Source organism: Ictidomys tridecemlineatus, chromosome 11 (assembly GCF_052094955.1).
Source record: "Ictidomys tridecemlineatus isolate mIctTri1 chromosome 11, mIctTri1.hap1, whole genome shotgun sequence".
NCBI lineage: Eukaryota > Metazoa > Chordata > Mammalia > Rodentia > Sciuridae > Ictidomys > Ictidomys tridecemlineatus.
Genome location: NC_135487.1, coordinates 19,834,532 through 19,858,938, shown reverse-complemented (window position 1 = coordinate 19,858,938; position 24,407 = coordinate 19,834,532). Strand labels below are relative to the sequence as shown.

At 48.9% G+C, this 24,407-nt stretch overlaps 1 protein-coding gene across 18 annotated transcripts in view; it reads right to left on the bottom strand.

Annotated features, from left to right (window-relative positions):
- The window catches only part of Epb41 (erythrocyte membrane protein band 4.1), a 169,419-nt gene extending 151,687 nt beyond the window's left edge, over nucleotides 1-17,732 (bottom strand). For 10 of the 18 annotated variants that reach the window (XM_078025735.1, XM_078025741.1, XM_078025739.1 and 7 more), the window contains exon 1: nucleotides 17,693-17,708. Coding sequence is in view for 1 of the 18 variants with exons in the window: in XM_078025755.1 (XP_077881881.1) it covers nucleotides 17,693-17,717 (25 nt within the window). In the remaining 17 variants the exon portion in view is untranslated. Of the gene's footprint in view, nucleotides 1-13,084; nucleotides 13,246-17,692 lie in introns of those variants that run through there. The other 8 variants (XM_078025747.1, XM_078025748.1, XM_078025743.1 and 5 more) reach the window with 4 other exon arrangements.
- Nucleotides 17,733-24,407: the final 6,675 nt, after the last annotated feature.

Sequence of the window (24,407 nt, the reverse complement as noted above, 5' to 3'; positions counted from 1 at the left end):
TGCCAAACCACACATTCAGTCCCAGCTCACTCACCCTGCAGAGACTGCCATTGGGTATCAAAGGTAAAGGTCCCAAGCACCATCTCTGAGGCTAATTTTCTAGGAAGAAACAGCTTGGCTCCCTGCTCACATCTGGGTGATGACTGTGCCATGCTCCAGGGCCCAGGATGAGATCTCTAGGGGCCAGCTCTATTCCGCCTGCCAGCTGAGCCCACCACTCCCTCCCCCACCACTCCTCCTGTTCCTTCCTAGGGAATACAGGCCCTGATAGCTGCCTGTTAGCCCCTGGAGTGGTCAAGGGCACTAAGAAAAAAAAAAAAAACTAAGACAGCATGAAAGGGTCTTAATCCTTCCCCACTGCAAACTGAGCTCCAGCAACAGCAAACACCAGCTGCAGGGAAAAGGGTGAAATTAGCTGGTGAAATTAAGTGGGGAGGGACAGGAAGGGTAGATGAGGCCTCTGATGGCCTGGACAAGATGAGATTGGAAGAGGGCAAAGGGTGGGGGAACAGTTGGAGCCTAAACCATACCCAAATCTGGGACATGGGCGGATTAGGGACACAGCTGGCCCGAAGCCCCAGTGATGGGGCCCATGGAAAATGTTTGTCTGTTGTGGAGGGCAGCGAGAGATGAAGAGGGCTTTGAAAAACTGGGTCCATCAGCAAAGTGTTCTGAACAGTCACTTCTGAGTAAAAAGCAGTCCTGGTATTGAAAGTACATGAAGAATAGCTTTCCACCCTCCCTGTGGTCATAAAGTTGCAGTCATTTAGACCTTGTAAACACAAATGATAAATCAGAAAAGCTCTAACAGGATGGAAATTACTGTTCATAGAGTGGAATGCCTTTCTGGGGATAGTTTTATTAAGAGTACCTGAGTTATAGAAATTTTAGAAAATATAGTTAAGTAAGAATATAGTTAAGGAGAGCTAGGTGCAGTGGCACATGCCTGTAATCCCAGCAACTTGGGAGGCTGAAGCAGGAGGATCTCAAGTTTAAGGCCAGCCTCAGCAATCTATCGAGGCCTTAAGCAATTTAGTGAGACCTGTCTCAAAATAAAAAAAAATAAAAATGGCTGGGAATATAATTATGTAGCTCAATGGTAAAGTGTCCCTGTACCCCCCTCCCCCCCTCAAAAAAAGAATATACTTAAGGAAAAAGGCAAATCATCATAAAGTCACCAATTAGAAATAACTATAATCAGTATGTTGATGAGACTTTCCTTTCGAAATCAAATGAAATGAAATTAACTGATTTTCTAGTTAATAATAGTCCAATATCAGCAATTTCATATCTAACCTAATGTTTTGTTGTTGTTGTTGTTTTAATTCAGACCACATTGTTTTGGAACTGACTTCTTTCTCTTGATATATTGTGAACATTTACATCCACATTTTTAAGAATGCTATCGAGTGGGTGTTCCATAATTTAGTTGATCCTTATTGTTGGTCAGTTAGGTTGTTTCCCATTTTTATCTCTTATAAATGATACTCAACAAACAACTTTTACCTGAATCATACCCCTGATTTTTTTTATAATGCATTGAATGTGCCATGTTTTGTTTTATTTATTTATTTACTTACTTACTTACTTATTTGGTACCAGAGGTTGAACCCAGAGGCCTTCAACTTCTGAGCCACATCCCCAGTCCTTTTTTATATTTTATTTAGACACAAATATAGATAAAATATATATTTTATATTTTATTTATTTATTTTTTATATTTTTTTAGTTGTTAACAATCCATTAGGCCTTGAGATTTAGAGACAAGGTCTTGCTGAGTTGCATAGAGCCTCGATAAGTTGCCAAAGCCAACTTTGAACTCTTTTTTTTTTAGGTGTAGATGGACACAACACAATGCCTTTATTTTTATGTGGTGCTGAGGATTCCAGGTCCCGCCCGTGCTAGGCGAGCGTTTTACCACTGAGCCACAATCCCAGCCCAACTTTGAACTCTTGATCCTCCTGCCTCAGCCTCCAGAGCTCCTGGGATTACATCATGAACCACCATACCAGGCTTTTTTTTTTTTTTTTTTTAATTAAAGTGCACAATGCTGCCTGTTTGGGTCATTTTTGAGATAAAAGCAGAAGAAACTATCGAATGCAGTACATTTTGTACAATACCTTTTCTTACATATTTAAAAACACACACAGAATGTTTTGGCTTATTTGATAGAATGCTCTCCTTTTTTTTGAAGGGATAGACAAAGGTTTATTAAGAAAGTAGATACATAGTCAAGGGAGAATGCAGGCTATCTCAAGAGCAAGAAGCCAGAATGCACTTTTCTTACAAATATTCTCTTAAAGAGTTTTCTGTGTACAATAAAAGAAAAAAAATCTAAATAGGATTAAAATCTATACATTGGGGTTGCTAAGGAAACATACCAAGAAATGAGAGGCAGAGGGCAAAGGAAGTTGACTTTGTAAAAGAGGACCTGGTGGACAGTCGCCAATAATCCTTTAGTCCCTGAGATTCACCTAATGTTAAAATTGGTGAGTCCCTTAGAGATCATCAAGCCCAAGCTGCTTGGAAATTAGATCCAGAAACTGAAAGACACTTGCCCAGGGACACACAGCACAGTCTAGTGTTCATAGCTTCTTTCCAAGTACAACTACGTTTACTTTTTAAAGCTGGAAGCCAAGCTAAATTCTACAGTCTTAAAACCTAGAACTATCTGAGCTGGAAGACCTTAGAGATAATTTATTAATAAAAATAGTAACAACTGGGACTGAGAAGCAGCTCAGTGGCTGGGATGTAGCTCAGTGGTAGAGAGCACTTTCCTAGCATGCACAAGGTCCTGGGCTTGATTCCCCAGGACTACAAAATAAAAAGGGAAATCTAAAAATAGTTAACACTACATTTATGAGATATTTTCTATGCACTAGGCACATATTAAGTGTTTTATTTGCATTTTTGTGTTTAGCTTCATAGCAACCTCCTTTTTTTTTTTTTTTTTTGATGGTGCTGGGTATTGAACCCAGGGCCTTGTGCATGCAAGGCAAGCACTCTACCAGTTGAGCTCTATCCCCAGCCCTCTCCAGCATTTTTTTTATTTTTTATTTTGAGACAGGGTCTCACTAAGTTGCTCAGGGCTCACCAAGTTGTTGAGGCTGGCCTTGAACTTGTGATCCTCCAGCCTCAGCCTCAGCCTCCTGAGCCTCTGGGATTACAGGTGTGTGCCACCATACCTGGCTTAGCCTCAATTACCCTTGAAGAAGTTATACAACTTAGAATGTGGAGTGAGTTTCCCAACTTCATGTTTTAAACTAGGTTTGTCTGATGCCACCATCATCTAGTCCATACTGCTTTCATATCACGCTAAGGAACACAGTTTAGAAATGATATGAATGGAAAATACCAACATCTATCCAACAACCCCAGGGAAAGGCTGTTGTGGCTGCTTCTGATGGTAGCCCTGGGATATCCAAGGAGGGACCCAAGGACCCATCCCAAACCCCTTCTCTCACCAGCTGGAGAAAGCCCAGTAAAGCTTCCTGCTCACTCAAGCTTAACCCACTAACTCTCTCTCCCTAGGACTCAAGTCCTAGAAGTTTTCCCAAGAAACAAGAGAGAGGCCTGGTGCCACCTGCTAAGTGAGGCCCTTCTAAAACAGGTAAAGGCAGCTGGGCCTAACCCTCCCCTGATAGAGTCAGGTCAGAGGAGGAGATTCAGGGAAGCAGGGAGTGGGTTAGGTAAACAGACATGGCCAGGTTTAATTTGCCCCAAGATCCTCCCAAACAGCTATGGCAAGACAGTTCCTGAGCCGCCCAGCTAATATTCAGCTGACCTCAATTTCCAAGTACATTTTAGTGAGGAAGAAAGAAATGAAAAGAAATACTACAAATAAGTTGCAACCTTCACTCTGGACCATAAATTTATTGGTGACTCTGGGCAAGTCACTTATCCTCCTTCAGCTCAAGCTGCCATAATACACGGCTGAGGGCGTAACTAATGGTAGAACTCTTGCCTAGCATGCTAAGGGCTTGGGTTTGATCCCTAGCAACAACAACAACAACAGCAAAAATCATAATCTGTGTGCCTTAAACAACAGGATTGATTTTCTCACAGTTCAGGGACTGGAAGTCCAAGATGCCAGCATGGTCAGGTTCTAGTGAGAACTCACTTCAGAGCTTGTAGAAAGCCATGTTCTTACTGCTGTGTCCTCACATGGCAAACAGAAAGTGAGCTCTCAGGTGTCTCTTCTTCTAAGGGCACTAATTCATCACAAGGGCCCCACCTTCAAATTCTCATCTAGCCCTGATTACCACCCAAAAGCTCCATCTCCAAATGCCATCACATCAGGGGTTGGCTTCAACATATGAATTTGGTGGCGGAGAGTGGGGTGGGGGGGTGGCACAAATATTCAGTCCATAACTGTGGGAGGCCAACCTTATACATGACTGAGTTACACTCCCTGGCTGGGTGCTGAGGCTCTCAGTCGCAGAAATGTGGCACCCTTCTTGGGAGCGAGGGTCGTTGTCTCGTGCATGGGTGTGTCTTGCTACAGCCTCATGGGTGAAGCTATGCTCACCTGTTCCTTTATAATATAACCCCTTGTCCTGTTTACGATAGAATCTTCCATGGAAGTGCCTTGTGTGTGTCCCCTTCTCTTACTGTGCCTTAGGGTATGGCCTACCCAGGTGTCAGTCAACCTGCTGACAGGGGACATCATCAAGATACTCAGCCCCCTGAAACCTGACCCCTTGCCTCATTTGAATAGCTTCTCCTCAATAAAAGGGGTCAGCTGTGCACTCTCTCTCTCTCTCTCTCTCTCTCTCTCTCTCTCTTTCTGCGGACCCTTAAGGTCAGAGAAGCCATCACACGACCCCAAAGAAAAAGGTATTTGTGTCTCTTGTGTGATTATTTCATGCAGCCCAGTTAGCCCAGTTTAACTGGAGTAACCCCTGAGCCTTTTAGTCGCGAAAACAGAAACCCGGCACATAATACCCACTCTGACTTCCCATTTCCTCACATCAAACGGAGATGGTTGTGCCTACCCAAGCCATCCCACAGGTTGGCCAGAAGGATCAAAGTTTGTCTGATGTCTAAAAAGGTTCTGCCGATTATAAAGCCCCTGTCCCAAGTGTGGTATATGCACTAAGTGTGGTATATGTCACTAAGTCTCCCCACCAGCCCCCAGAGGAAGGTTTGGCTATCATTCCCATTTTACAGATGAGGAAGTAGAATCTCAGAAGAATGAAATTGTGCCCAAGATCACCCAGCTAATAAGTGTTCAATTTAAGATTCAAATCCACATCTGCCTAGCCCTATTGCTACTGGTCTTTTTACAGTTTACAGATTGTCTTCATTTCCATGATGATCACTATAATAATACCAGCAAAGATGTGCAAGGCACTGGCTGTGTGCCTAGGTATTTCACCCACGTTCTCTAATGAAATCTCACAATGACACTACAGAGTAGGTATTGATATTTTAAGCCCATTTTCTAGCTTTGAGAACTGGAAACAGAGAAGTAAAGTCCTCTACCCAAGGTCACACTGCTAGGAAGGAGTACAGCTGGGAAGCCAGGGAGGTCTAACTCCAGAGCTCAATCCCTTGCCCACTCTGCTATCCTGTCTCTCCCTGTGGGGCCAAGCAGGCATCCTTATCTCTATTTGACAGATGATAGGGCTGAGGCCCAGCAAGAGGGACTGATGCACATAAGTCATCTAGTAAGCACCAAAGCAGGGACTAAACCAGGTTCCCAGTCTTAAACCCAGTGTTTTTTCCTCCACTTATAATACCTAGACCCTAAGCATCAGAAAACATCCCTGTCAGATGGACATTTAGAAACCCTAAGCCTAGCTCCCCTGAGAGTAGGCTATACCCCACTAGACCAGGCCAGGCAAAGAGGGCAGAAAGTGTAGGAAGAAACTTGGCAGGACATTGTCCTGGGAAGACAGCAGGTAGGGACAGCAGGGCCCCGAGCTCTGAGCATCACAGTCTTGGTCTTAAGTGCTCAGAGCTGGGAAGTGGGGAGTGCCAGAGGAAGCCGCTCCAGGCCTGCCCACCCCCCACCTGCTAGCGCAGCTCTCTGCTGTGATTTCTGCTGAAAAACAAAAAACTCAATAATCTGGGCCTAACTGCTAATTAACAATAATGACATAATCACCATTGTGGGCCCAACAGCCAAACAGCCCCAACTCGAAATTCTGCATAGCTCAGGCTCAGGAACAAAAGATTTGGGCACTCTGACTGAAACTGATGCCCTGGCAGAAAACAGCAGAAGCAAAAGGGCCTCAGAGTTGACCCAGCACTGTATTATCTGGCCGCTGGAAGAGATGATGACCACTCACTTTCTCCTTACAATTCATACACTCTCATACAATCAGTTACTGAGAATCTACTAGGCGCTCAGCATGACACTAAGCCCAGAGAGGGAAAGAGCCTTCGTTTATTCACTAATTCACTTACAAATATTTATTAAACACCTACTATTTGCCATACACACTGTTCTAGGTACAATGGGCATAACCCTGAATAAGACAGATGAAAATCACCACCACCACCATCACTGACCTTACATTCTAATGAGAGGGAGGGAGGATGATAAACAAATAGTTGATAGAATATAGTATATCAAAGTGCTATGGAGGAAAATAAGCCAGAAGAGCAGTTAGGGAGTGCCAGGGTTTGGAAAAGAAAGGGTGTTACAATTTTCAATAGGATGGTCCAAAAGGGCCTCACTAAGAAGGTAACATTTGAACAACAAAATTAAGGGAATGAGACAAGCCAAGAAAGTTCTTGTAGAAATTAGAGTGTTCTAGGCCAAAGCCCCAGCAAGTGCAAAGGCCCCGGGGTGTAAGTTTGCTATGTATTTAAATGTCTTGCCTGAGATCATACCTCTAGTTATTAAAAGAGCTGGGGGTGGGGGGAGGTAGAGAATCAGCCACAGATTAATCACCCACTGTGTACTGAGACTCCCTTAAGGATAGGACAATTCTGGAGGTTTTGTTTTGCTCACTGTTCTCACATTTTCACATGAGCGAGTGAGACACAGAGAAGTAAATGACCACATCACACAACTAGAATGGGCAGGTCTGTCTGACTCCAGCTTTCGGCCGCCTCCCTGCTCCTTTTGTCTCTGCCCTGTCTATGGAAATTCTAAATATTAATCGGGTGAATGAGTGAACAAATGCAATCAAATGGATGTGGCCTCAGTGAACTGTCTCCTGCAATTCCAATGTGTCAGCTAGGGGCTGAGCACTTACATCTAGTTTAGCCCTTAAATAATCCCATGAGAAGGTGCTAATACTTTTCCCATTTTATAAGTGAGGAAACGGAAGCTTGCTAAAGTAGACGCCTGCTGGAAGTCCCATAGCTGGAGAAGCTGGGAAATCGGTTCCCAAGTCTCTCTTTTTTTTTTTTTTTTTGGTACTGGGGATTGAACTCAGGGGCACTCGCCCACTGAGCCACATCCCCAGCCCTGTTTTATATCTTATTTAGAGACAGGGTCTCACTGGGTTGCTTAGTGCCTCACTTTTGCTGAGGCTGGCTTTGAACTCGAAATCCTCTGCCTCAGCCTCCTGAGCCACCAGGATTACAGGTGTGTACCATGGTGCCCAGCCCAGGTCCCTATTTTTAATCCTAAAGTATCAGTAGAAACCTCTGCCATCCATCCTCCCCCTCCTTTTATAAACCAGAAAACAGAGCTCTGGGAGGCAGGGACTGGTCTAAGGTCTCCCAGAGGAGGTGCTGGCTGGGTCAGTATGCCCTTCCACTCTCCTGCATTTTGGGCTCTGAGCCAGGGTTTCTCTTTTAGGCCTATTTCCTGGCCTCTGCAGAAATCTTCGTGTTGTCCTAGTCCTGGGGGGCAGTTCCAAGGACCTCCCTGTCCACCTCTGCCCCTCAGTCCAGGCCTGGGTGGTGCAGGAACCTTCCTCCTCTCCTTCCCAAAAGCTTACAGTTGCATCAATCAGAGGAGACCTTTCAGAAGGGAAGCTGTCTTGGGTGAGGACAGTGTCCCAGCCAACTGATAAAAGGGAAAAATGCTGAGCCTCTGTCTTTAAAACTGGTTCATCAGGTGTCATTTGTTGAATAAAATACCATATCAAACACTTTGAGGTCCTAGACTGGAAAAGAATAGGGCAGAAGTTTCTTAAGCAGCAGCTGTTAGAGTAGCAATGACAGTGAGGACTCATCAGCCACTTTTCCTATGTGACTGCTGACCCTCACAGCAAAGTCAGCCCAGTTCCCCAGCCAAGGCAACCGACTCAGGTTAAGTGACAGCCAACATCCCCATACCACCCCATCCATGGGACAGAGCAAAAAGGGTCCAAAGAACTAGATTCTAACCGAATGACCTCCACCATCAGTCACCCACTCTGATTTGAGTTTCCTGCATCTGTGGGAAAGAGACTTGGAAGCCAGTATCTGTCATAGGCTCCAGGAAGTTCAGGGACCCTGTTCTGCCCTGACCACGGGACCTCCAGACATCTGGGATAGCCACACTTACTCTTCTCCCAAACACCAGGAAAAAGAGCCTCGTTATCAACTTCCAGGGGAAGAAAAAAATAAAGTTACATATTTTACAAATATTTGTCCCTGTTTTGGGGCTGTTGTTGGCTTTGGCCTCCAGTTGGGGAGGGTCCTCTAGGTTAGGCGATTGGGAGGCTTCCCTGGCCTCAGGATTGAGGCCAAGGAGGCCAAGGGGCAGGAGGGGAGCCAGCTTGGCTGTGGGCCAGGACCCCTCTGGAGACTTGGGCTTGTTTCTTAATCTTTTCCTTCCTTTGTTGACCAGAGCAGGCTGCCAGGAGAGTTAGGGGAAGCAGTGGGAGGGGCCGAGGAGATGGAGGAATCCCAACACTGATGATTTCATTAGACTCGTATTTATGGGAGCACACTACACATACACACTGGGCCAGGAGATTTACAAGGATTACCTGAGAGAAGCCTCTGCCCTTCCACATGAGGAAGGCCTGCTATCCCCATTTTACTGAGGGGGAAACTGAGGTGCAGAGAGGATGACCGAGTGACTAAAGACCGCAGGACTTGCCAGTGGCAGGGCTGGCAGGGAACCCAGGCTGCTGACTCCTGGGAGTGGGAGCCACTGGATCTGACTGACTGCAGTAGGGGTGAGAAGGGGAAGAGTGGGGAGATGGGGAAGGAGCAGGGCAGGAAGGGCCCTGGGGGTCTCCAGCAGCAGAGCAGGCAGCTGTGGAGATGCAGGAAGGAGAGGGGAGCCAATGGCCAAAGCCCTGCATGGAGCAGCCGGCTTCCTTGGTCAGCCTCGCCCCCCACCACTGCCTGCCTCTTCCTATCTACCAGCCACGGCTTCTCCACCTGAGCATGCTGCTCCATACCATTCTCGCCTAGAGAGCTATGTGCATCCTTCAAGTGCCAGCTTAGCGCTCTGTCCCAACCCCCCATGACTACAGAGTCAACCGCCAGCTCCCCTGGGCTCACTGAGCACCTGAGGAGCAGGAATCCTGTCTGAGTCACCTTTGTGTCCCGGAACCTAGCCCCAGCCAGTGCGCACCAATGTTTACTGTCTTGTTGTGCATTATCACTGAATCTTTGAGTCAGGCAAAACAGGTTTTCTTATCCTCACTCACAAGACAAGGAAAAGGACGGGGAGAGGGAGGGAGGGACTTCTGAGGGGACGCAGACATTCATTGACACAGCTGATAGGCCCCGAACCCAGGGCTTCTCACAGACACTGAGGGTCCCCAACCCAAAGTGTTCTCATCCCTGCCAGACCGACCAGGGTCACCACAGGGAGCCCCCAAGATAGGAGTGGGAGCCTGGATCCAGTGTCCTGCTCAGACATAGCTGCTCCTGGGGCCATTGAAGGTGACAAGGAGAAAATGAGTGGTTCTTTCCCCTCAACCCAGCTCTGGCTCCTCCTCTAGATGCTTCCCTCACCCAAGGTTCCAGGGGTCATTTATCCCTGGCCCTAGGATCCCGTCCTCACCTTGATGCTCTCCTGCCTGCCGGCTATGGTCCACTCTCACATCACCCTGGCTCTGCCTCCCAAACAGGCCTCGCACCTTCCCACGGCTCCATTACTCCACAGCACAGTCACAGGGATTCCTCACCTGGACAGCAGCCCTGTCTCTGCCCTGCCCTGCTTAATATCTAATGCCCACCCACCACGACCCACGGGTCAAGTTCCCTTAACTCTCCTGAGCCGCTCTCTCCAGCTGCGTTCCCCCAAGTGCAGGCTCTGGCTCTGGACCTTAGCATACACAATTCCTTCCTCTACGAATGTCTTTTCTCCTGGTCTCAGCCTAAGAACACCTATTCTCACTTTAGTGCATCAATCAAAGGTAGAGTCGGTTCCTGTCCTTCTTTCCAACTAGACTCTCAGCTCCCCAGGGGGAAGGAAGGAAAAGGATACACAGAATCATCTCCAGACCCTATGCCCACACAAGACTTGGCACAAAGTAGGCATGAGTAAAAGCAGATGAATTTCCTCAGGAGTCTAAGGCAGGAAGATCACAAATTAGATGCCAGCCTAAGCAACTTAGCAAGACGCTGCCTCAAAATAAAAAGTAGGAAAGGGCTGGGAATGTGACTCAATAGTAGAACACTCCTGGGTTCAATCCCTAATTTAAAAAAAAAAAAAAAAAAAAACACCTTTCAGAACCTGTGAACCTGTCAGGTGTCAGACCATATTGCTATGGGGATTGAACTTGGGGGCCCTTTACCACTGAGCCACAACCCCAGCCCTTTTTGTTTTGTTTGTTTTACTAAATTGCTAAGGCTGGCCTTGAACTTGCAATGCTCCTATCTCAGCCTCCAGAACCTCTGGGATTATAGGCATGCCCCACAATACCCAGCTCCAAGAGGAACATAATATTGTTGTTGTTTGGTATCAGGGATTGAACTAAGGGCACTCAAATACTGAGCCACATCCCCAGCCCTATTTTGAATTTCATTTAGAGACAGGGCCTCACTGAGTTGCCCAGCGGCTCGCCATTGCTGAGGCTGGCTTTGAACTTGAGATCCTCCTATTTCAGACTCCCAAGCTGCTGGTTTTACAGGCATGCACCACTGTGCCTGGCACCAAGAGGAACATCTTTATAATCCCAGAATAATGCTCATTAGTACCATTGATTAGGTACTCACCATGGGCCTCATTATTTAATCCTAATAAGAACCCTGGGATGGAGAAAGGTTCTTTTATTATCCTTGATTTATAGGTAAGAAAACTGAGGCCCTTAGAGTCTACATATCTATCTTAGGTCCCACAATGAGGATTCAAAGCCAGGTCTTGGGGCCGGGGCTATAGCTCAGTGGCTAAGCACTTTCCTAGCATGCACTAGGTCTTGGGTTTGATCACTAGAACTGTGAACAAAAAGAAAATAAGACCAATTCATATGACTTTCAGCCACTCTCCTGTCCAGCCTTCTCCTGCTTTTCTATTATCTCCCTTCTTCAAAACTCTTAAAGCACCAGGGCTAGGGAGGGGATCAGTGTGGTGTGAGTGCACATGTGTGAATTTCTTCACCCAACAAACATTGCAACAGCTCCCAGGGCCTTGCACTGGACAATGGAGATGGACAGCGAGGACTTAGAGGTACTCCTGCCTCCTTGGGGGAGATAACAGAGGTTCACACTAAGAATTTGGGCCTTGAGGTCAACAGGCTTGTGTTTGAGTCCCTCACCACCACCAATAACCGTGACTCTGAGTAACTCACGTGACTTACCCAGTGCCAGTTTCTTCACTCATAAAGTGAGGATGAAGATGCCTAGCTCAGAAGGCCACTGGGAAGAAGAGGTGAGGCAGTGCATCTAAAATAGCATGTGACAACTAGCCCAGCATATAGGAAACATCAACAGATGGCCTGTGTGTGATGACAGGAGCTTCTCAGGACCCCGAGGCCTAGGCAGACGTAACCCTCCAGGGTCATCCCTGCATCCTCCTCAGCCAGAGCCAAATACTAATATGGGTAATAATGCCAACTGCCTCTGTTCTAAGTAAACAATCTCTAGGGGAAGTGGCCTTCACTAACCCTATTGGACAGGTGAGGCCACCTAGCAGAGCAGGTTGATGACTGAACCAAGTCACACAGCACAAAAGTGGCTGAGCTGGAACCTCCGCCCAGCCACAGTCACACCAGGCACAGCACGGCCTGTGTCACAGGGCCCGGTTGGCCCACGAGACGTTCAAAATCTGACACCTGGATTCCAGGTGGGAACTTAAAATGGGAGAAAGGAGAAAAAAAAATGGACACTTCACTTAGTTTAATCCCCTCCCCAAATAAGCCCAAGGCTAGAGGAAACCATCAGTTATCAAGTGGGAGGGCTGGGGATGTGGCTCAGTAGTAGAGCACTTGCCTAGCATACATAAGACCCTGGGTTCCATCCCCAGTCTGGGGAGGAGTGGGCCCCTGTGCTGGGCACTTTTCATCGGCTCCTTCCTACACCCATGCAGTAAAAGTGCTGTGTATGAATGTCACAGATGTGGTCTCTAAGGCACAGAGAAGTTCACAGGCTCCCCCAAGGTCACACAGTTAGGAAAGTGTCAGTACCAGGAAGGCAAAAATCCCTCCTCCCCACTCCCACCTTCCCCCAGGCTCTCCCAGCTGCCCAACTCTTCTCATGGGTGCTAAAGAATCTGCCAATCCTTCCCCAGGAGCTCCAGTTACCTAGGTCCCTCTCTCTACTGGCGGATGCCTATATGGTACTTGGTCCCACACTCAGTCCAGACGTTCACTGAGCCCCTATGATGTGTGGCATAAAATTAACCATCTAATGCAACACAAAGCCACATTGACCAATGCATAGTAGATGCTCAACAAATATCTTTGTTCATTCAAAGCATTCCTCATGGGGCTGGTAGGTATTAATGTGCTCATTTTTTAGACATAAAATTGAGAAGCAAAGAGCTACCGTTGGTAAGTGGCAGTATAAAGATTCTACTGCAGGCCAGTCAAACCCCAAAGACCTTTAAATGTATCATATGATCCCAAAGTCACTATCCAGGAAGTCAGGCAGCAGGAAAAATCTCAGCCCTATTTGTGGAAGGATCCTACTTCACAGAGTGCCTTCTCTGAACAGTCCACCCAACGCCCTGAGCTTCTTACACCTCCCAGTGGTCTCAGAGCCACCAGGCATGCATTAGAATGGAACCAGTACTCACCCAGACAGAAGCAGCCATTGGAGTCACGCAGCCAGTCGGAGAGAGGACGGGGAGCCATCACCGCCACGGCACATGGAGGTAAAAGACAGCAGTGAGAAACACAGCCAAGCAACAGATGAGCTCTCTGGGGCCCCTCGTCAGCTGGGGCCTGAGTGGGGAGAGAACCCTGCCCGCCCTCTGCCAGTGGGGGCTCTGTGGGGGTAGACAACCTCCAGTCAGCAATAATCTGATAATCCATCCTGAGCTCACCAGGCCTCCCAGAGCCCAGCCCACCCACCAGAGGCTGCGGAATCCCTGTGGACAAACATTCACTGAGCACCTGCTGTATGCCAACAGAAGGACTCATTTTGGAGAAGACGGACACCATCCCTGCCCTTAAGGCCTACAATGCAGGGACCAGGCAATCCTATAAATAGTTACCAAATTACAACTGTGGTGAGCGCCTCAAGGAGTCTTAAGAACCTGGGATCAAATCCTGGCCTTATCATTTATGGCTCTACCATTTGTAACCTTGGGCTTATTTGTTAACTTCTCCACATCTCATTTACTCATCTGTAAAATGGAGATGGATTATTATTTGCCTCACAGCGCTGGTGTGACGATTGCATGAATTCACATATTAAAAACCTTGTGAACAACGCTTGGCACACAGGAAGCTGTTCCTAAGGGGGCTGTAGGCATGGGCGAGGCCACCACCTGCATCACAAGGTTACTCCAAGGACCAAATAAGACAATGAGAGGTGAAGCCTGAGCACAAGGTCACTGCTCAGTGAAGATGGTGGGACATTCTCTAGCATAATCCCTCAAGAAAGCATCCCAGCAGAGGGGCTTTGGAGATATCCCCTGCTATACACATACACCCAAAATTGCCATTATGTACTAAAATATAGCTAGAAACCACACTCTTCCCCTGATTCTACAAATGCCCGTTTTTGACCTTCATAGTAACCCAAGGTGCGACAAAGGTGCAGTTATTGCTATTCCCATTTTACAGGTGAGGACAGTGAGGCCAAGGGACCCCTCTCTGTGGGCGCTTGGGGGTATCATTTCCAAGCCCACATAAGTGGTCAAGCCAGGATCCCAGCTCACATCTGCCTGGAATTTGTTCTTCGTATTCTCCCTTGATGTTTCCCTTGGGTGTCTCCACAACTAGCCCCACAGAGGTTAGAATCCCTCTAACTTCAGTCCCTTCATCTGAAATAGCTGTCAAGCAGCCAGCTCAGAAGGATCCATGCTGTTCCTGACCCAAACTCTTCCTCCACAGACTCAGTCATCGCCACCCTGACCCTTCCTCTTCCTCTTTACCTCAGCCACTAACCTGTGGATCAAGGAATATCTGTACTCACTTAAATCCAAGTTTTACAGATGGGGAAACTGAGGCCCAAAGTCAACCACATACCAAAGATGCCTTTCATAGCTCAGCTCTTGTACCTGAACAGTAGTTGGGTGGGGCTGGCACTCTGGGGAAAATTCCAGTGGACCCTGACCTACAGGTTGTGCCCTGTACCCCTCTTCCCCTGTGCTGGGTCCAGGGGGCACCCAGTGCAAGTGGCACAGCTTGTTCCCCGCTCCCCAGCCTGAACACCCCAGAGCTCAGAGCTCAGTCCAGCAGGGGTCAGGCAGTTCCACAGGTAAGGGCTAGGCAATGTGAACACCTTGGTATCTGTGAGGTAGAGGCTCTGTCCTAGTCAAGTCTGGGCTTTGGGGTTGGACCTAAGTTCAAATCCCAGTGTTTGACAGGTCAAATCAACTGGCCTCCATGAACTCCTATGAGACAGGGATCATAGTTCTCCTCTCATGAAGTTGTAAGGATTAAATGAGTTGATGCTGTGCAGGAAAGTCTTAGAACAGAACACTGTGTACAGTAAGTGCTTACAGACTGCTTAAGAGGCAGCGGCCCTGATTATGATCAGAGAGCACAAGTCAAGAATAAGCTCTGTGGTTCATCATACTCAACCCGATCTTGCTCCATCCTACCCCCTCATAGGATAAGGGCATGTGGTAGACTAAGATCCAAACCAGGTCCTGAGGCTATAGGAATCTGTGCCAGAAGACTCATAGAGACTCCAGGCTCCTCTCTCCCCATTTCACAAGAAGGGAAACTGAGACCCAGGAAGAAAAGCGCCTGACCTGCAGAGTATAAAGGGATAGAATTCTGCTCCCTTTAATAAACATCAGAATCTTAGGCCCTGGGAAGATTCTAAACAACCTCCCCTCCCAACCCTGTATGACAGGGAGGGAACTGTCATACAGACCTCATCTGCAAATCCCCAACACATATCAGGCTACCATGACCTCCATGGTGAGCTTCTGTGAGTATCCTCGTTAGCTCTGTGGCTGGCAACCCTGAATATGGCACACACTAGGCACTTTAGAGAGGCTTAAGAAATAACCAAAATGACGTTCTCCAGTTTCATACCTGTGTTCAAGAATGGAGTGGGGAAGCCCTGAGATTTCCCTGTGTATACAGGGGAATCAGGCCAGGCCTGTTAGGGCCCAGCAACATGGATGCCCGGCTGTGTGGGTAGCACTCAGTGAGGCAAGGACATTCCACACCCTGTTTTCTCCCAATTGACCCATCCCTTCACCACCTAGACCAGGCTGGCCTCCCTCTGTAGGCCCCAAGTGCCAACAGAAGCTCTCAGGGCTCCCAGGCTGCCCCACCCTGTAGGCTAACATCCTTCCAGGATGTTCTCCTTGGATCTCCCCTCCTCATTCCCATCCCAGCTTGTGCCTCACCCTGCAGCCTGGGTCCAGTCTACTGGGCCTGGCTCCAGGTGATAAAGTTCTGGGCCTCCACAGGCCTGCACAGTGTCAGCGTCTTCCCAGCCAGGCTGGGATGTTCCTGCCCCGCACAGCCAGCCTGACTCCTGGCCAGGATCCACTCTGCAGAGAGGGTGCTAGCCCTCTGCTGCCAGGGCTCCACCCCCACTAGCCTAGGGGGTGGGGCAGCCTGGGAGCCCTAAGAGCTTCTATGGGCACCTGGGGCCTACAGAGGGAGGCCAGCCTAGTCTAGGTGGTGAAGGGATGGGTCAATCAGGAGGCAATGAGGTGTGAAACTTCCTTGCCTCACTGAGTGCTACCCACATACCCAGGCACTCCATGTTGCTGGGCCCTGGCAGGCCTGGCCTGATTCTCCTGTATACACAGGGAAATCTCAGGGCTTCCCCACTCCATTATCTTCTTAAAGTAGCCTCACTGGCCTGCTCTCAGACCAAGTGCATATTTATTTCTTCAGTTGATTCTGCTAATGCCCAAAAGGTCCAGATTATTGACAAAGAGGAACCTGGGGCTCAGAAAGGTGAAGGGACTCATGCAAGGTCACACAGCAAGGATATAGCAGGGCCAGGATTCAAACCCAGTTCTGCTGCATGCAAAGCCTACAGGACACTGACATCTTCCTCCCTCCCTCTTGGCTCTCTATAGTTTCTAGTTCCCCTTCTTCCCAGACCTTCCACCTCCTTCTGCATTCCCCCTCCCCCATTCCTAGTCAGAGTTAATAATTCCCACCTCACAACTGCTATAACACCTTATTTACATGCATCTGACAGCAGCAAGTACCACAGACTGCAGGGTACAGAAGTTATTTCTGAAGTGTCTGTCTCTGACTCTCAGGAGGTCTTTGATGGCAGGAAGTGACCTCCCTCCCAACCTGTTCCTTAGACCTGATGGTCTATCACTTCTATCTCCAACTCCCTCACCCCACCCCCACCCCCATGCAAAAGTCTCTTTGGCCTTCTCCCATCAGTCCCCTCCCCACCCCAGGCTCCTGCCAGCACTGCCCTCCAGGTCTGTAACTGGGGTGGAGGTGGGAGCTCACTGAAGGCAGGGGGCAGGGGCTCTGTGCCAGCGCTCTGTGGCCTTTCCCTGGTCTTTCCTTCTCACCTTCAGTAGGTGAAGGGACTCCCAAATGCCCTAAATCCCAGCCAGACTCTCTCGAAGCCTCCTCCAGAAGAAAAGGACCCCAGAGACTGCCTTCCGCCCTAGTGCAGCCACTCCCTCCCAGGGAAAGATATGGGCCCTGGAATAATCTTACCCAACCCAACGCGACAGTCCCCCTCCCGCTTGCGGACAAGTTCGGCGTGGGGTCTGTCTGGACAAGTCCCCACCTCCAACTTGCTGGACTGAAGGGGTCCCTTCCTACACCAAGAGGGTGGGGCCTTCGGGAAAGTGGAGGTGAGGGCGAGACAGCTCTTGGGGAAAGACCGAGGGCAGAGGGAGAGCCTGGGCGAGAGAGATGAGCGACGAGACGGGGAACCGCGGAGGAGAGGAGCAGGAACCCGGGCTGACCCAGAGCCCGGGAGACGGAGGCAGAGGGAAGTGCTCCAGACCCAGCCTGGCAGGGAGTGCGTGGGGCGAGGCGACGACCGCAGGGCCAGCCTGGCGGCAGAGCCGGCGCCCAGCTCGCGAGTCCCCGGGTCCGGAAACTCAGTCAGTTACATAAGGGCCGGCGGGGCGCGGGGCTCCCGGCCCGGCGCCCCCTCCCGCTGCGCCGCCCGCCGCCGGCCAATGCTGCGGCGGCCCGGCAGGAGCATGCGGGGCGGGCGGGGCGGGCGGGGCGGCCATGGGCTGCGCGGCTCCGCAGGGACCCGCCTGCGGAGACCGAACCTGGGACCCGGACCGCCGGCAGCATGAGTGTAGTTCCGGACCCGAGCTCCTGGACCCCTTCTTCGGACGCCCGAGCCCCTTGTGCACCCCGGACTCCCCTTGTGCGCCCCTTGGACCCCGAGTTCGGACCCTGGAACTCCGGACCTCTAGCCCCTCCCCGGACCCTTGGATCCTGGTCTGGCCCCTCCCGGGAGAGCTCAGGCCCTTGGGGGTGGGTTCGTCTGTCCCTCTCCCTGTCCCTCCCAGAGTCCCGGGGTTGCCCCCCCCAGGTGGTCCACGCTCACCTGGGCTGGACCGGGCGGGGACCTGGCCGGGCCGGGCCGGGCCGCGTTCTCACTCTCCGCTGCCCTCGCCCTTTAAGAGGTTTCTGCCACTTTGCCCCGCCGCGGGCCTCCACCTGCACTGACAGGGCAACTCTGACGTGAGGCCCCGCCCCTGCCCCGGGAGGTCCTCTAATTGGTGCAGGCAACTGCCAATCTGTGGGGCGGCGGGTAGGACCGGGCAGAGGAGGGCGAGCGTCGCCACCGGGAAGGGGCGGGGGCTGCAGGTGCGGGTAGGCCAGAGTGCCTAACCCCGCCCCTTCTAGGGCAGCTTCTGAGAAACCTAGGGTCAGGGGTGGGGAGGATAAGGAGTTCCTGGATTGGCTGGTGTGGTCTCTGACGTCATGCGGCAAAAGTATGAGGCTATTTGCCACGTGGTGCTATCCCTAAGGGTACTAGGTTGGAACTGGGGGTTGGTCATAGAAGATCTAGGGAAGTGACCTTGACGAGGATCACCTGGACCACCTATCCCACTTTGTCCTATTCGACCTTGAGCAAGTTACTTCTTTGAATCTGAGTTTCCTCAGCCATAACTCTTTTAAAGTGTTTTCCTGAGAATTAGTGATACATGCCAAGCTCAGATTTGGCATACAGGGAGTTGTTCAATAAATGAGAGTTCTGGTTTCTCTTGTGCCCATTTTACCCAATATCCTTGGTGACTTTCAACCTCCTGATGGTCCATCCCATCCGTGCTATAATGGGCTTATATGGTTGCTGGTCCAGATCCCTGTCCTCCACCTCATTTCAGATCTATGTTTGCCCCCCTAACGCAGGAAGCTCACCACCACAGGGTGGACTTTCATTTTAAAACCATTCTGAGACTTCAAAAGCTCTTCATCAGATTAAGGCCAAATCTGCCCTTCAGGATTTGGGCCCACAAAGAACAAACATAATCCCTGTTCCTTGTGGAAGAATCACAAAATCATAGGCTACTCCATACTGGAGAGCCATGGAGAGTTAATCCCTTCTTGGGTAAATGGGGGGAAACTGAGCCCTCTGAGGACAAGTGGTTTCTTGCCTCCCAGTCCCGACACTGACACTTAACTAGCTGCATTACTTTGGGCAAGCTACTAACTCTGCAAACCCAGTTGCTCCTCTGTAAAATTGTGTTAATAAAAGCATTTTCCTTAAGGTCTTTTGCCAGAATTAGATGAAAGAATCCGTGTAAAGTGCTGAGAACAGTGCTAGGGTAAGTCTCCAGTAAAGTGTTAGCATTGATCGATGGTGTGATTGTTATATCACTACTAAAAGGAATTTAAAATCATAAATTCATTTATTCTCCCCTTTGCTGAGTCCTTCTCTGAGTCAGGTCCTGTTTTAGATTTCAGGGCCCTGGTCCCTGCTTTTCCAGGAGCCCATAGACTAGCAGAGAAAGGCAGGATTGAGTCCCTAGATCTGGGGCATTCTGGAAGAGGAGGGCCACTCTAATGTATCAGTGAAACTTTGTATCCTTTGACCAGAAATTGAGCTACTTGAAATCCTTTCAGTCCCTGGTCACAAAAACCCTAGTGCATACTCATCAGGGTTCCAAATCACACTGACACACCTTTCACATGCCTTTGTACACAGCTGCTCAGTAGGACAGCACTGCCCTGAGCTTAAGAGCTAGGGATTTGGAGGCAGTGGAGCTCGGGCTGTGCACCAGCTTTGTGCATTTGGGAAAGCCATTTCCCTTTCAGCATAAAATGGGATTAATAATGGTACCAACTTTCTATAAAACTGTTGTAATGATTAAATAAGTATGTAAAAACATATATGCAAATATTCAATAATGGATCCAGTGTTATTTTTTAATTGTTCCCACATGCATTCATGCACCCAGGTGAGAGCAGGCTGGGAACTCTTTGGCTTGGCCTCTGCAAACAGGGACTCCCCTACAACCACCATCCCTGACTCAATCAAAGGGCCCAGGAGTAGGGAAAACCGAGCAATAGTATAGACAGGGTTATTCTAAATCGAGGCTGCAGGCCCCACCCCTTGCCTGTTGGGAGCAGGCAAGTGGCTCCAGCTCCGTTGGGCTGAGCTGCCTGCGGGGTGACTCAGCAGCGCCAGTGCCTGCCCTAGCCTGATAAGTGTGTGTGTGTGTGTGTGTGTGTGTGTGTGTGTGTTTGGGATGTTTCTGAGTTTGTGCATCCTAAGGACATCAAGGAATATGTGATCGTGTGAGTGTCTCCCGTCTGTGTATTTGTGTGTGTAAGGGTAAGCCCATGCTTGTGAGTCTGTGTGAACAGGTTACCTGCCTCTGCCCAGCCCCTGGGGCCTCTCTGTCCAGGCACCTGTATTTCCTGTCGAGGTGACTTGTGCCGTCCTGTGGACCAACAGAGACTTGCCAGTCACTTTGTGAAGGGAGGGAAGCCTGAACTTGAGGCCCCTGCACCCCCTGCCCCTGCCAGGGAACTCTTAGCCTCCACCTCCCTGCCAGATCCGGGAGAGCAATTTGGTCCCCAAATGCTCCCTGCGAGAGGTGACCTCCTGAACAGGCAGCTCACATTGAGTCATTGCTATTATTTTAAGTGCATCTTCTCATTTCATCTCATTGAATTCTTCCAGCCAAAAAATCTTCTGAATAAGGTCTGAGGCTCAGAGAGCTGAAGTGAGAGCACAAAGTCACACAGTTCTAAGTAATAGAGAGTGTGAAGGTGACAGGCAGGGGCAGCTTGCCTTCAGAGGCTGAGCACCCCATTTGATGGGGCCTGCAGGAGACTGATAAGCTTGGGGGTGGGGGAAGGAAGCTGTTTGTTTCTCCCACTCCTGAGAGAATCTGGGCCTCCAGCTGAGTCTTATCCTGCCAGAGCCTAGGCACTGCCATCACGGTCAAGTAGGCTTGAGTTGGGTGATAAGGAGGCCAAGTGACAGACAGCATGGGCAGCGAGTGTAGTATGTGTGCATATGGAAGCATCTATTTCTTCAATAGAACGTTATTGAACACATTATTAAACTTTGATAAAACAAATACCTGTTGTCCCAGGCTGAGGCAGGAGGATAGATCCTGCCTCAAAAAATTCATAAGCATGAAGATTGACCAATACTCTACTTAGTCCAAGGTGGGAAGAGGGTATCAACCAGGCCACAAAGCATGATGGAGAGGCAGGGAAAACTCAGGCAGGGGATGTGGCTAGAAACAGCTGCAGGTTTGAATCTTGCCTCTACCATTTTCAGGGTGTATGACGTCCTCCTAGCCTGTCACCTCATCAGCCAAATGAGGTAATGGCTGTAGTCCTGCCTGCCTTTCCCAAACCCAGGTTACTAGAAGGTGAAGCCATTTGTAAACTGAGTTGCTCTCCATAGATAATGGACATTCCTTCTGTGACACATGGTGGGCACCCAAAGCCCAGAAAGAGTAATGTGATGCCTTGACAAGAGGAGGTGACCTTCCAGCCAGATTTTGAAGGATGAATTTACTACATGGAAATGGGAGGGGCATTCCAGGAAGAACAGCTCTCACAAGGCTTGGAGGTAGGATAGTGAAGATGTGCCCTGGGAACAGAAAATGGCCTGGTATATTTGAAGCACAGAGTAAATCAGGAGATCAAATTTTAGAAGGCCTCAAATGCCAATTTAAGACACAGAGGGATAGATTTGGGGATGATCAGGAAATCCTTAAGGTGGCGCCAGACATACTCTGGCTGGGGTATGTCAGTCATGGCTAAGGTCAAGGGGAGAGGAAGAATTGGTGGCAGGCAATGGATCAGGGTCTAGGACTCCTTCCCAGGAGGGTCCATTTGAAGCCTGATCCCCAAGATGGCATTAATATGGGCAGGAAGCTGCAGAGTCCCTCCAAGGGAGAGGTGGGAGTTGACAAAGAGGGAGAAAAAGATGAGTCCAAGATCCCAGTCCATGGGGGTCCCATGCATAGACACAGAGGGTACCCACCATGGAATATGTAAGGGCTCTGCTCAGTGTAGGGCTGAGGCCAATCCTGCCAGGAAAACCTCTTCCCAGGGGAGGTGCCAGATACCCCTGTTGAAACAGCAATGGTTTTGAATGCTCATGAGTTTATATAGGTGCTTCACTCTTCTCTTCCCATGAGATATATGTATTTTATGGATGAGTAAAACGAGACTGAAGAAATTTAAATATGTATGGCAAAGTGACCTGCTCACTGTCACAGCCTATAAACAGCAAAGCTAGGGCTTGAAGGAGGAGCTACTCAATTGCTAGGACGACAGGAGGGAATGGATGTGAGTACTTGGGACCAACTCAAGGGAAAGAGAAAAATGGTGTCTGCTGCCACCTTGTGGTTATAGAGCAGCTGAAGGGTGCAAGCAAGCTCTCAGCCCAGGAAAAGGGAGACTTCGAGCACACAGGTGTCCGCTTCCAGCCAGGGGCTGTAGTGAAAGGTGGCTTTCAAATGTAACCATCTTAGATGGGAAACCTAGCCCATACTACATGTTATGAGGCCCCCAGCAAGCCCGTATCATTGTCTCAGTGCCTAAAAGGTTGGTAGCTCAGTGGCAGAGTGTTTGCCTAGCACATGTGAGACCCTGGGTTTGATCTGCAGCACTGCAGAGTGGGAAACATATATAAAATATAGGAGGCTGGGGTTGTGGCTCATCGGTGGAATGCTTGCCTAGCACATGGGTTCAAACCTCAGCACTACATAAAAGTAAATAAATAAAATAAAGGTATTATGTGCAACTACAACTATATATATATATATGATACATATAAATATTTATATACAAATAAAAGATTATATATCTATAGATAGATATGATGATTGATATATAACTATATTTCAATCTATAGATAGATATAATGTTGAACCTGGGGTGCTTAACCACTGAGCCATATCCCCAGCTCTTTTTGTATTTTATTTAGAGATAGGGTCTCATTAAGTTGCTTAGGGCCTCACTAAGTCAGGTTTTAAAACCAAGATCCTCCTGCCTCGGCCTCCTGAGCTGCTGGGATTACACTGAGCCACTGCACTTGCCTTAGATATAATCTTTTATATAAATAGATAGATCATCCTTTTGCTATGAAAACCTGCACAGCTAGGAAAACTCAGGACCTAATGGGCAGACCCAAGACGGTGAGGTCAGCAGATTACTTTCTTTAAGAAAAGGAATTTGGGAGCTGAGGTTGTGGCTCAGCAGTAGAGCACTCCTCTAGCACGAGCAAAGCCCTGGATTCGATCCTCAGCACCACATACAAACAAAGATGTTGTGTCTGCCGAAAACTAAAAAATAAATGTTTTTAAAAAAATTCTCTCTCACTCTCTCTTTAAAAGAAAAGAAGGAAGGAAGGAAGGAAGGAAGGAAGGAAGAAAGGAAGGAAGGAAGGAATAAAGAAAGAAAGAAAGAAAGAAAGAAAGAAAAAGAAAGAAAGAAAGAAAGAAAGAAAGAAAGAAAGAAAGAAAAGTAATCTGGGCTGGGGATATAGCTCATTTGGTAGAGCGCTTCCCTTGAATGCATAGGCCCTGGGTTTAATCTCCACAAAAAGGAAAAAAAAAGGAATTCAAAGTTAAGAATACAAAATGCCTGTAGCCACTCAAAGCTGGAAAACACAAAGTAGGAGAGAAGGAGGGAACACCAGAGTGGGAAAGAAATTGGATACAAACATATTTCACTTTTCCAAACTGTGCAGAAACACATAACCTTGTAAACACAAGGCCAGGAACCTTCCTAGGGTGTGTGCTATGTGAGGCCCCTGCTGGGCACGTTGGAGCCAAGTGTGAAACCTCCACAGGAGATGTGGGGGCTCTGAAGCAAGAGCAGGTTCAGGAGTCATGTGTCCAAACACCTGCCAAGGAAGGCCTTTCTCCCAGTTTCCAAGCTGAAACTGAATCCAGACACCTTGTTCTTCCCTGTGGCCGCATCCTAAGAGCCAGGTCGCTCCACTAGGCTGTTCAGGGATCCTCACTTCCAACTCGTGAAAGCCTCCTTTGCTTTCCAGGTTTGAAGAGCCAACTTCTTAAGCCCCCTAAAGACATCGCTGCCTGCCCTTGTCTCCCTAGGCAATGCCAGGGTGTGCATGCCACCCTTTGGTCAGTGTAGAGTTGTTGCTGAGCCCTCAGTGCAGTGGGGGCAGATGGACACCTCCTCAGCCCTCCCTTGGCAGCCAGGCCTGTGCTAGACCTAGCCCCAGGCCCAGCCATTTGCTAACTCACAATATGGTGGTCAGTTAAGACATGAACTGGGACTTAACAGTTTTAGGGCTAAAAAGAACTTAGATTTCATCTAGTCCAAGTGGCCATCAAACTCAACCACAGAAGCCCCATGTGGGAAACAGGAAAGCAGCGCTGCTCTGAGAGAGGCAGCAGGCACGGGGGTAGAGGGAGCAGGTCTGTGCTTGGCCTCCCCACTTTCTGTTCCCTGCTTGGTTTCTCCCAAGGTTTCTAAGGAACTATAAGTTGGAACCACTGCTCTATCTCCAGCTCATTGCTTCAATAGCTG